We start from the raw sequence: 12,701 nt of genomic DNA, 5'->3' as shown, positions 1-12,701 counted from the left end.
CGCCCCCCGCGCTTTCCTCCACTGTGCCTCCGCCTTCCCTGTGGTCAACAGGTCAAACTCCGTCTGGAGCCGTCGTCTTTCCCCAAGTAATCTTTCCTCCGGGGCCTCTGCGTATCTCCTGTCCACTCTCAAAATCTCCCCCCACTAATCTCTCCCTTTCCATTCCCTCTATCTTCTCCCTATGAGCCCTAATGGAAATTAGCTCTCCCCTGCACTGGGAAATGTTAACCCGCTCGGGGAAGGTTCTGAAGGCTGGCAAGGCAGCGACACATGCCTTTCCCCGTCAGGCTGATCTCACATAGATCCCCCACAGGAGGTGTCCGCTGGTGGACTGCTTGCCAACGCTTGTCAGCCTGAATGTGGGGAGTGGGGCAGAACAACAGGAAAAGGGGAAGACATAACTGACCCCTCCTAAACTCTGATTGGAATTACTGGCAAATGGCGAGTCCCTCCCGGACCCAGTGTGACTGTGAACTCAAGCACGGTGACATTGCGGCTGGGGAATATAGTCCTCATGTTCCTGTAACCCAGCTTCCAGCTGACTCCCAATCGGTCAATGAATCAGAGAACTGTACAGCACAGAAGGAGGCTATTTGGTCCATTTTATCTGTGCCAGCTCTTTGAAAGAGGCATCCAACTCCACGGGCGAAATTCTCCGGTATCGGCGCGATGACCGCCGACCGGCGCCAAAAACGGCGCAAATCAGTCAGGCATCGCGCCGCCCCAAAGGTGCGGAATCCTCCGCACCTTGGGGGGCCCAGCCCTAACCTTGAGGGGCTAGGCCCGCGCCGGACTGATTTCCGCCCCGCCAGCTGACGGAATTGCCCCGCCGGCTGACGCGGAAATGACATTGCCGGGCGGCGCATGCGCGGGAGCGTTAGCGGCCGCTCACGGCATCCCCGCACATGCGCTGTGGAGGGAGTCTCTTCCGCCTCCGCCGTGGTGGAGACTGTGGCGAAGGCGGAAGGAAAAGAGTGCCCCCACAGCACAGGCCAGCCTGCGGATCGGTGGGCCCCGATCGCGGGCCAGGCCACCGTGGGGGCACCCCCGGGGCCAGATCGCCCCCAGGACCCCGGAGCCCGCCCGCGCCGCCTTGTCCCACCGGTAAGGTAGGTGGTTTAATCCACGCCGGCGAGACAGGCATTCTAGCAGCGGGACTTCGGCCCATCCGGGCCGGAGAATTGCAGGGGGGGGGGGGGGCGGGGGGGGGAGCCGCCAACCGGCGTGGCGCGATTTCTGCCCCCGCCGAATATCCGGTGCCGGAGAATTCGGCAACTGGCAGGGGCGGGATTCACGACTGCCCCCGGCGATTCTCCGACCCGGCGGGGGGGGCAGAGAATCTCGCCCCTCATCTCTTTCCCCTGACCTCTACAGATGCTATTCTCCATTTCAAGTGTTCATCCAATTCTCTTTTCAAAGAAATCCATCAGCTGTTCAACAGTTCATTTCACATCTTTGCAACCAACTGTGTAAAACCCACCAGGAACTCACCAAGGTTCCTCAGGCAGCACCTTCCAAACCCACGACCACTACCATCTAGAAGGTCAAGGGCAATGGATACCTGGGAACCCCACCACCTGGAGATTCCCCGCCAAGTCGCTCACCATCCCGGTTTGGAAAAATATCGCCGTTCCTTCACTGCGGCTGGGTCAACATCCTAGAATTCCCTCCCTAACAGCACTGTGGGTGTACCTACACTTCAAGGAGTGCAGCGGTTCAAGAAGGCAGCTCCCTACCACCTTCTGAAGAGCGACTAGGGATGGGAAATAAATGCTGGCCTAGCCAGCGACGTCCTCGTCCCGTAAAATTAATTTTAAAAAAATTCTCATCCCACACTTGGCTGTTCTGACAATTACATTAAATCTTTGTACTTGGTTACTGACCTGCCTGAGAACTAAAACAATTTCTCCTTATTTGCCCGATCAAAGCTCCCTCATAATTTCAAAACTTTTATTACATCTCCCCTTAACCATCTCTGCTTTAAGGAGACAAGCCCCGGATTCTCTAGTCTTGCCACATAACTGAACTCCCTTGTCCCTGGTACCAGTATGGTAAATCTCCTGTGCACCAAGGCCTTGACATCCTAGCCCACCAATGGGCCCAATAATCCAGCTCCCGACCAGTGTTTTTGGAAAAGTTCAGTATAATTTCTGTTCCAGTATTCAGTGACTAGATCCAGGGTCTCATTTGACGTGTTTATTTGGCAATGAATAAAATGAACCATCTTGCCCTGTTTGACTTTTCAGTTGGAGAGCCCATCAATCCTGAGGCATGGGACTGGTATTATAAAGTTGTTGGGGATGGTCGTTGTCCAGTGGTGGATACCTGGTGGCAGACAGGTAAGAGGGGACAGCCAATGTAGGCCCATTATTATCGATACCTTGCAACACCCATGTTCTAGTGATCACGGTGTTTAATTTATAGGCGGCGGCTGGGTGTCGTGTTCAACCATTCAATCGTTTTGATTATGTGAGTCTGTTTACTATTGATGCTCACTGTGCTCGATTGATTAAACCTGGGCGTGGGCCCAGAGAAAAATAAACAAAGCTGTTGGAAGAACTGGAAACCACAGCTGTAAGCATGGAGATGGAGCAGACATTTCAAAGCACAGAAACTAGTTTAATCTCTGAATAGGTCCAAGATATAAAATATACAACAAAATGGTAACAAGGATGATGGAGAAAGGTTTTAATCTACCACCTCCTGCACCTTTCTGGAATGCTGGAGGCCGAGAGAGTTGGAACTGTTTGAAATGCACCAATCCAATGACCCTCTATTCATGATCTGAGCTGTGTTGCTGGATGAAGGAATTGAATGAAGACCGAGTCCATCATTATAGGACAGAAGCAAGGATCAGAGGCAGCTTCTCCCTGCTGTTACGTCTACTGTTGCATCAAGCACTGTCGCAAGCTACATTCTTAATGAAAGAAAGAGCTGCATTGATATAGCATCATTTAAAGTCCTCAGGATGTCCCAAAGTCTTTACAGCTACTTTTCACAGTGTAGTAATGGTTCTCATGCGGCAGCCAATTTGTGCACAGCCACCTCCCACAAACCGCAATGTTAGAATGACCAGATTATCTGTTTTAGAGATGTCGAAGGGAGCTAAATATTGGCCAAGTCGAGAGGGTGAATTTACCAGCTCATTATATGGATGATTGTTGCTACAGTTCTAAATATCAAGGTGTTCCAATGATCCCTTATGCAGACCTTAAAGACCAAAGGGAAGTTCTCACATTCTTTGAGGCAACAGTAAGGTGACTAGTTGGCAGGCAGCCATCTGGTGCTGAAGAAGGCTGTTTAAAACCTGCTTGCATCATCTTCCAGATGATTCGTGCTCCTGAACAGCAGTCAATGAAAGGGTGGATAAAGTGAGAGGGAGAGAGAGGGGGAGACTAGAGTACTGCTAAAAAAAGAGACACACTTGGTGAAGCTTTTTATCTCTCACTCATCAGGCATTACGCCTGATTTGAACTAAACAAAAGTGTGGGAGGACGATAGTCCCCCGGTGAATTCTCCAAGGCAACGTCTCAACCAATCAGAGTTGACTTACCAACCAATCGGCAGCCTTTTAGCATGAAGTATAAATTGCTTTGAAATTTGGCATTCTCGCATTTGTCCTGATGAATGTACGATGAAAACCTTTGACAGCGCGTCGCTTCTATACTACCGAGAGAGAGAGACTGTTCAATTATGTGATTGTTCGTCAGGAGGCCTCCGTATCATGCACTATTAATGCTGTAACAGAACCTTCCTGAGCATCTCGGACTGATAAATAAGCATGTGGAGCGATTGGTTTGGCATGATGTCTGGGAAAGTCGAATGGAAAGGCTGACTGAGTTGAGAGATACACAACTCAGCTATAAAATGCTGCAGCCTGGGCGGGGTGGGTCCGTTCTGCGATCAGAAACCACTGCAGCTGTCCGAGCAGCTGTTGCTGTCACTGAGGTTATCGATCTTAAAGAGACATCGTCCACACGGAAAAAAACAAGTCTGGCATGTTCCACGGATGGAGAAGGGCCTGAAGTGCTTGTCATATGAATTGTTACAGCCTTTCCCGGTTCGTTGGGTTGGCTTCCCGGTGTGTTATACATGGACTGTCTGTCTGAGGAGGCAAACGTGGCAGCCATTTGTGTCTGAAGGCAGCAATGAGGAGAGTCGGTGAATGTGTCCTGCGATGGATGCTGTTGTTCCTTGAGAGAGGAGTGCTCACCACTATTCTGGGTGAATTTCCTGCTCTCCGTCTCTAAAAGGAATAATGAGCTCATGGAGGACTACAGGTTAAAAAAAAAGTATAGTTTAAGTTTAAATATAAATGTAAAATGATGATGTAAGGGAGTAAGAGTGAGGGCAATGCAAGCAACTGTTTCAAAGTTGCAATTTTTTACAAAAGTATCACTTTTCTCTCCCTGTCTCATTCCTCTCCCCTGTTGGCATCTTCCTGGGTCATGGCTCTCTGCATACTGGGTACCCTCCGGCTATAGTCCAATGGATGCTGTAATGTGGAGCCATATTTTCAAGAGCATGTAATGGCATTGAAGAGCAGTCAATGTAAGGGTGGATAAAGTCAGAGACTTGAGTAACGCTGAAAAAAGAGACTTGTTGTTGAAGCTTTTGACCTCACACTCATCAGACTTTGCATCTTTTAGAAAATTAAACGAAAGTGTGGGGCGGGGGACAGTAGTTCTGAAATATTGGTGGGTGAGGCGTGTTGGCCAGAATTCTTGGTGCACAAAGATAGGAGCAGGAGTAGACTGTACAATGCGCGAGCTTGCTCCACCATTCAATACGATTACGGCGGATCTTGGGCTTCAATCCACTTTCTTTCCCGTTCCCCATATTCCTTAATTCCTTGAGAGACAGTGCCACCCACTGTGTTGCCCCGTAATTCTTTTTAAAAAAAATTTAGAGTACCCAATTCATTTTTTCCAATTAAGGGATAATTTAGCGTGGCCAATCCACCTACCCTGCACATCTTTGGGTTGTGGGGGTGAGACCAAAGTTGACCAAGGGAAAGTCATCGACATACACAACAGATCGCCTCCTAGGTGTGGCTACCCAGCAGGACAGGATGGGACATGATGCCGAATTCACTGCCTGAAAGAAAAATTCAGTAGTCACTTTCAAAAGGGAATTGGACATATGCTGGAAAGAAAAAGCGTCATGGGATAATGGGGAAGGAGAAGAGGCATGGAACTGATTTGATTAGCTTTCCTCTCTGCGATACCACTCTGTGATACGATGACTCAAAGTGGCCCCGGGTTCATTGCTGGTCCTAAGTGGTAGTGGTGGGGGTGGTGGGAGGGGTGGTGATGGCGGGGTTGGCAGGTTTGTGAATTTTGTAGCAGAAATTAAAACTAACCGTGTGGGTGAGAGTGAGGAAGAAAGCTGTGGACTGCAGGAAATATCAATGGATTGGCCAGGTGGGTGGAAAAGTGGCAAACGGAATTAAATCCTGAGATGTGTGAGGTGATACCTTTGGGGAGGACAAACAAGGGAATAAACAATAATTAGGAGAATTCCGAGAAGTGTAGAGGTGCAGAGGAATGTTGGAGCGCATGTCCACAAATCACCGAAGGTCATAGTTCAGGTAGATAAGGTGGTTAAGAAGGTTGACCCCGTTCTTTCCTTCATTGGCTGGGTATAAGAGCAGGGAGAGTCATTGCGCCAAAACTGTTAAAAATACAAGTTAGATCTCAACTGGTGGTGTCAAGTGTGCGATTCTGATCAAAGATTGGATAGGCTGGGATTGCTTTCTTTGGAAAGGAGGAGGGTTAGAGGAGATTTAATTGAGGTGTATTGTAGAAGGAAGAGCCCAGATAGAGTGGATGGGAAGGAATAATATTGGCAAAGAGGTCAATAACCAGGAAACATAGATTTAGAGTAATTAATAAGAAGATTCGAGGGGAGCCGAAGATTAATTTTTCACCAAGAGGGTGGTAGAGGCACAAACCCTCATTGCATTTAGAAAACACTTGTAGATGCCCTTGAGGTGACAGAACATACAGGCAAGAGATGAGAAGTGGGATGAGGTTGGGAAACTCTTTTGTGGCCAACACAGCCACAATGGGCTGAATTGAATGGGCCTTCTTCGTGCAGTGCATTTCTGTGGGCAATATTTAGTGTTTTGGGCCCGTCCATTGGCTCCACTGCCCGACTTCTAAATAGCATCTACCCTAGGATCTTTTGTGTCTTCCTGAGCGAATAGATAAGGGCCGGGATTATCCGTTGCGAGTCCGCCCCCCCTACCGCTGCCAGCTGGACGGAGAATCCCGCTGCCGTGACCGGACGGAGAATCCCACAGCCGTGACCGGACGGAGGATCCCGCTGCCGTGACCGGACGGAGAACCCCACTGCCGTGACCGGACGGAGGATCCCGCTGCCGTGACTGGTCGGAGGATCCCGCTGCTGTGAACGAACAGAGAACCCCGCACAAGGCCTTGGTTTAATATCTCATCCAAAAGATGGCAACTCCAAGAGTTGAGCCATCTGCATGCTCGTAGGTGAGAATTCTGAGGCTGCTGGGCTAAAGCGATTGGTCTATCAGAGCGAGGAACTGCCGGTATCCACAAACCCTTTAACAAAATGAGCGTTGTGGAGGAAGAGTTCTGAATGATATCGCGAAAAATGTCTTTGCAAACAGAGCTAAGGCTGTCTGAAGCGTGTTCTAATATGGTGTGTGTATGTCGAAGGTTCTTATCTTTTCAGGGTTTTGCAGACAACTTGCCCTCCCACTCACTCTGCTTGGAATGACTCTCTACCTATTTCCTGACGAGGAGTGTTTGTGTTGTTTTTCAGAGACTGGGGGAATCTGCATAGCGCCTCGCCCTGCAGGCAACGCTGCAAAGATTGTCCCTGCCATGGCGATGAGGCCCTTCTTTGGAATAGAACCCGTACTCATGGACGAACAGGTAACTAGAATACTGGACGTTGACATTTTCCTTTTGTATCACCTCATCCACCTTCCTGCCTGTGGATGTGGGATTGTCTGAATTGGAGACGGACTTTTATACTTTGAGCTGGGAATGTAACATGCTCGGATCTGGCCAGGATTCTGTAGGAATGAACGGGATACTCAATGTCTAAATACTCGCCTGCTTTCCCTTCCAGCAAGGGGGAGGGTGGGGTGTGGGAAAAGGCTCATTGCGTGTGAGTTATCCTTGAGAATCCAATTTATCCATCAGTCAGTAAACAATGAGGCCTCATCTCCACCGTTGTCCAGTGCATAAGAGCCTGATGGTTCCCGAAAACTATCTCCAATATACAGCAGAGAAACAGGCCATCCGACCCAACCAGTTGGTGGTGGTCAAACCTCATAAAGTTGTTTTCATTCCATCTGCCTCATCTCAGCAGTCTTTCTATTCGTTGTTCTCTCATACGCTCATCTAGATCATAGAATTTACAGTGCAGAAGGAGGCCATTCAGCCCATCGTGTCTGCTGGCTCTTGGAAAGAGCACCCTACTTAAGCCCACACCTCCACCCTATCCCTGCAACCCAGTAACTCCACCTAGCCTTTGGACACTAAGGGACAATTTATCATGGCTAATCCACCTAACTGCACATCTTTGGACTATGGGAGGAAACCGGAGCACCCGGAGGACACCCACGCAGACACGGGGAGGACGCGCAGACTCCGCACAGACAGTGACCCAAGCCGGGTATCGAACCTGGGACCCTGGAGCTGTGAAGCAACTGTGCTAATGTTCCCCTATTATTGACAAGGAAGAATTTTCAGACCTGCCAATTCTGCCTCACATTCTGCGGCCCCTCGCTGTTGTTTTAATTTCCATTCCGATTCTCTTCTCGCATCTAGCAGTGCATTAAGGCCTCTGTTTCCATAGTGAGTTCTTCCCGGAGCAGATCACTAATCAGTCGCCAGGGGCTGATAGCTTCAGCCTGTTAAGACCACGTTATAAACGCACCTTCCTTGACCATCAGGTCCTGGGGTGGGACTTGAACCCGGGGCTTCTGGCTCAGAGGCAGGGGTGCTACTGACTGTGCCACAAGACCTCCGCCATTTTAATTCAGGGCCTTAGATTTGATTTCAGAATTGCATTGACGTTTGCTCTGTGTCTGTTCCAGGGTAGGAGATTAGAAGGGAACAAAGTCACTGGGTCCCTCTGCATCGCGAAGCCTTGGCCTGGGATGGCTCGAACTATCTACAATGACCATGAGAGATTTGTGAACACCTATTTTAAACCTTACCCCAGTAAGTGGATGTGTTGTGCTGGTGGCAAGCCTGACTTAGAATAGTTCCAGGAATGAGGGACTTCAGTGATGTAATGAAACTGGGGAAACTTGGTTGTTTTCCCTAAAGCAGAGACGGGCAAGGGGAGATTTAATAGAGGCGTTCAGGATTATGAATGGTTTTGATAGAGTAACTAAGGAGAATCTTGTCATCAGAGGCAGATTTAAGATAATTGTCAAAAAAACATGCAATGGGGAAGGAGATTTGTTTATGCAGTGAGTTGGTACAGTCTGGAACACACTCATCGAAACGATGCTGGGGACAGATTCAATATTAACCTACAAAATAGAGTTGGATGTATAAGTGAAAAAGAATCACTTGCAGGGGAGTTTTTTTCTTGTTCATGGGTCCTGGGTGTCGCATTTATTGCCCATCCCTAATTGCCCTTGAAGGGGTAGTTGAGTCAACCACATTGCTGTGGGTCTGGAATCGCATGTAGGCCAGACCGGGTAAGAACGTCAGATTTCCTTCCCTAAAGGGCATTAGCGAACCGGACGGGTTATGATGACACTGGTTTCATGGTCATCATTAGACTTTTAATTCCAGATTCTTTTTATTGAATTCAAACTTCAGCATTTGCAGTGGTGGGATTTGAACCTGGGTCCCCAGAGCATTAGTCTGGGTCGCTAGTTAAAAGGCCCAGTGAACGGCAGCACGGCGACGCAGTCCTTAGCACTGCTGCCTCACGGCGCCGAGGTCCCAGGTTCGATCCCGCTTCTGGGTCACTGTCCGTGTGGAGTTTGCACATTCTCCCCGCGTTTGCGTGGGTTTCGCCCCCACAACCCAAAGATGTGCAGGGTAGGTGGATTGGCCACGCTAAATTGCCCCTTAATTGGAAAAAAATGAATTGGCTACTCTAAATTTAAGAAAACAAGTCCAATGATAATACCACTGCGCTACCGCCTTCCCATTTGTCCTTTCAAAGAGCTGACAGAGTCACAATGGGCCGAATGGCCACCCTCGATGCTGTATGATTCCATGCTAAACTCCAACACCAAGTTGGCTGCAAGTGAATCGTGCCACATTTGTCTGCCTTTGAATCGAAGAATGAGATGTCCCGGCTGTATCAACAAAACAAAGGTTGCGACAGTGTGTGTGACTGAGCTTACAGCACTGGATGTCTACCTGGAGATGGTTGTCCAGGGAAACCTAGAAGGGAGAGTCAGAGGGGAACAGCACAAGATATTAATCATCAATAAACACCCCCAACTCTCCTGCGGCGGTCAGCTCTCCTGACATTTAAACAACTTTGATCCGCCTGGGATAATTCATTCAGAACTGTTGACCCTCTCGATCTTTCTCTGTGTCAGTGAAGGGTCAGTTACATCTGGGGGTTAACTGAACAGCACTGTGTGTGGGCTTTGGACAGCGTACTTCGTCTCCATTGAGGATGTTGGACGAGCTGAAAGCAAAGCTGTCACTTGAAATTGTTAATATTTTCCTCTCAAGGCCAGCTGGATGTCGATAAACCTCTGGAGAATTGGCTTCAATCTGATTTCTCGGAAAAGTAAAGGAATTACATTCTGGCTCGAGTATTTATGAGGTGCACTGGCTTTTGAACGTCCAATCATTGAATAGTACAGTGAAGACGGAGGTCAATCAGCCCATCAAGTCTGTGCTAGCTCTTTCAGATAGCAATCCAGTTACGACCAACCCCCTACTCTTACCCCCAAATCCCAGAAATTTCATTTTCCTTCAAGTATTTATCTAAATCATTATTGAAAAGTTACAACTGAAGCTGTTTCCACCACCCTAAAGGGCAGTGAATCCAGATCCAAAGCATCCGTTAAAGAATGTTGGGAACAGTTTTAGATCTATTATTCCATGTTTTGGAATTAAAGTCCCTTTGATTCTAAGGGCAGCACGGTAGCATTGTGGATAGCATAATTGCTTCACAGCTCCAGGATCCCAGGTTTGATTCCAGCTTGGGTCACTGTCTGTGCGGAGTCTGCACGTTCTCCCCGTGTGTGCGTGGGTTTCCTCCGGGTGCTCCGGTTTCCTCCCACAGTCCAAAGATGTGCAGGTTAGGTGGATTGGCCATGATAAATTGCCCTCAGTGTCCAAAATTGCCCTTGGTGTTGGGTGGGGTTACTGGGTTATGGGGATAGGGTGGAGGTGTTGACCTTGGGTAGGGTGCTCTTTCCAAGAGCCGGTGCAGACTCGATGGGCCGAATGGCCTCCTTCTGCACTGTAAATTCTATGATAAACTATGATTGAACAGGTTCAAATTCTACTCTAATCTTAATGCTTCTTGTGCAGTGGGACAAAAACACTGTGATTGTCGGCAATGTAGAACTAAATGGATGAATCATTTCAGATTAACCGTGGTTCCTTCTGGGCTACCTGAACCTTTGATTTGTGTACATTGAGTTCATCTGTCCTGGCATTCGGGTCCTGACACACACTGCGCTAATTGGTCCCAATTAGGGGCAGCACGGTAGCATTGTGGATAGCACAATTGCTTCACAGCTTCAGGGTCCCAGGTTCGATTCCGGCTTGGGTCACTGTCTGTGCGGAGTCTGCACATCCTCCCCGTGTGTGCGTGGGTTTCCTCCGGGTGCTCCGGTTTCCTCCCACAGTCTAAAGATGGGCAGGTTAGGTGGATTGGCCGTGATAAATTGCCCTTAGTGTCCGAAATTGCTCTTAGTGTTGGGTGGGGTTATTGGGTTATGGGGATAGGGTGGAAGTGTGGACCTTGGGTAGGGTGCTCTTTCCAAGAGCCGGTGCAGACTTGATGGGCCGAATGGCCTCCTTCTGCACTGTAAATTCTATTCTAAAATTAAGACTAAGAAATGGGTGGGGGGCGAGAAATCAGCTCTCGGGCTCTCCACTCTGACCCCTGTCCACTGGATTCTGCTAGCAAGTACCGGCCTGAATCTCATGATTTCTCCCAATCTCATCCTGCAAGATAACTGGGATATCAGCGGAGTTCTCACAATTAAAGGTGCAAACACTGGACTTTAGCTGACCTTCTGCTGGACAACCCTGCATGGCAGGAACTCTGGGCGGTGGATATCTGGACTCTAGTGTCTGTGGATATCTGGTTAAGGACAGGAAATTACTTGTAGCACCGTCAATATGATGCGAGGCAGGTTGAGGTAATGTCAATTGAAGGCTTTATTAAGCAGAACTTTATCCCCAGCAGCGTGGTTACAGAATGCAGCTGCTGAGGGAAATGGAGGGAAAAACTGGGTTCTTATACCGGCTTTTCTGGGTGGAGTCCAGTAGGTGGCAGATCTTATCAGGACCTGGCATCCCTCCACCAATAGCCTGTCGACACGTGGTGTACCGTATTACCCCTAATACAGACCACCACATTCACCCCTTGTTGAAAAAAAACCGGGCGGGATGGTGGTAGGGGTTTACAGAGTCGGTACTGTGCCGTAACTTTGAACAAAACACAAAATTATCGCTTCAACTGGGCCAATGGGCCAAACAGGGTCGGCATGATGCCATAACTATAACAAGACACAATAACTGAAAACGTTGAGAGTTAAAGTGATTCAATGAGCCGGATGGGCGCCCTGGTCGTCCTTTCCGATCGTCTCGGGCGTGGTGGTGATGGCGCTGGCTCGAGTCCCGTCGACTCTGGGAGCGTAGCGCTGTCCCCTGTGTCCTTACTCCTGGGCGGGTCTGGGAGGAGAACCGAACCCCCCGGGAAGGGGGTGGCTGCGGGATGAACCGGCGGGAGTGAGGAGGTGGTGATTGGCGTTGGGGGGGTGTGGGTAGCTCCGGCGGGCGCCAGATCTCGCAGGGAGACCGTGTCCTGTCGGCCATCGGGGTACTCCACATAGGCGTATTGCGGGTTGGCGTGAAGGAGATGCACCCGTTCCACCAACGGATCTGACTTGTGCGCCCGCACATGTTTCCGGAGCAGAATGGGTCCCGGAGCTGCTAGCCAGGTCGGAAGTGGCGTTCCAGAGGAGGACTTCCTAGGAAAGAGGAGGAGGCGCTCGTGAGGCATTTGATTCATGGTGGTGCACAGCAGGGACCGGATAGAGTGAAGGGCATCCGGGAGGACGTCCTGCCAGCGGGAAATTGGGAGGCTCCTAGACCGGAGGGCCAGCAGGACGGCCTTCCAGACCGTTCCATTCTCCCTTTCTACCTGCCCGTTCCCCCGGGGGTTGTAACTGGTCGTCCTGCTCAAGGCTATGCCCCTGCTGAGCAGGAATTGACGCAGCTCGTCACTCATAAAGGAGGACCCCCTGTCGCTATGGATATAGTCGGGGAAACCGAACAGTGTAAAAATGGTATCGAGGGCTTTAATGACCGTGGACGCTGTCATGTCGGGGCAGGGATGGCGAAAGGGAAACGGGAGTATTCGTCAATGACGTTCAGGAAGTACACGTTGCAATCGGTGGGGGGGGTGTCGGAGAGTCGACCGCAGCGGGGGTCCACGGAGCCCAAGGGGCTGTAGTGCGGTCGGGGGCGTAGGCGCGGGCGTTATGCGAG

General features: G+C 49.8%; 1 protein-coding gene across 1 annotated transcript in view; it reads left to right on the top strand.

The window, feature by feature from the left end:
- LOC140404763 (acetyl-coenzyme A synthetase 2-like, mitochondrial) overlaps window positions 1-12,701 on the top strand; it is a 73,866-nt gene that overhangs the window by 55,114 nt on the left and 6,051 nt on the right. Inside the window, exons 8-10 of the mRNA XM_072493483.1 lie at window positions 2,247-2,339; window positions 6,799-6,911; window positions 8,084-8,210. Coding sequence (XP_072349584.1) covers window positions 2,247-2,339; window positions 6,799-6,911; window positions 8,084-8,210 — 333 coding nt within the window. The remainder of the gene's footprint in view (window positions 1-2,246; window positions 2,340-6,798; window positions 6,912-8,083; window positions 8,211-12,701) is intronic.

The sequence above is a fragment of the Scyliorhinus torazame genome, chromosome 2, assembly GCF_047496885.1.
Source record: "Scyliorhinus torazame isolate Kashiwa2021f chromosome 2, sScyTor2.1, whole genome shotgun sequence".
Taxonomy (NCBI): Eukaryota; Metazoa; Chordata; class Chondrichthyes; order Carcharhiniformes; family Scyliorhinidae; genus Scyliorhinus; species Scyliorhinus torazame.
Note: the sequence above shows the minus strand (reverse complement) of the source record. Positions and strands in the feature narration are given on the sequence as shown.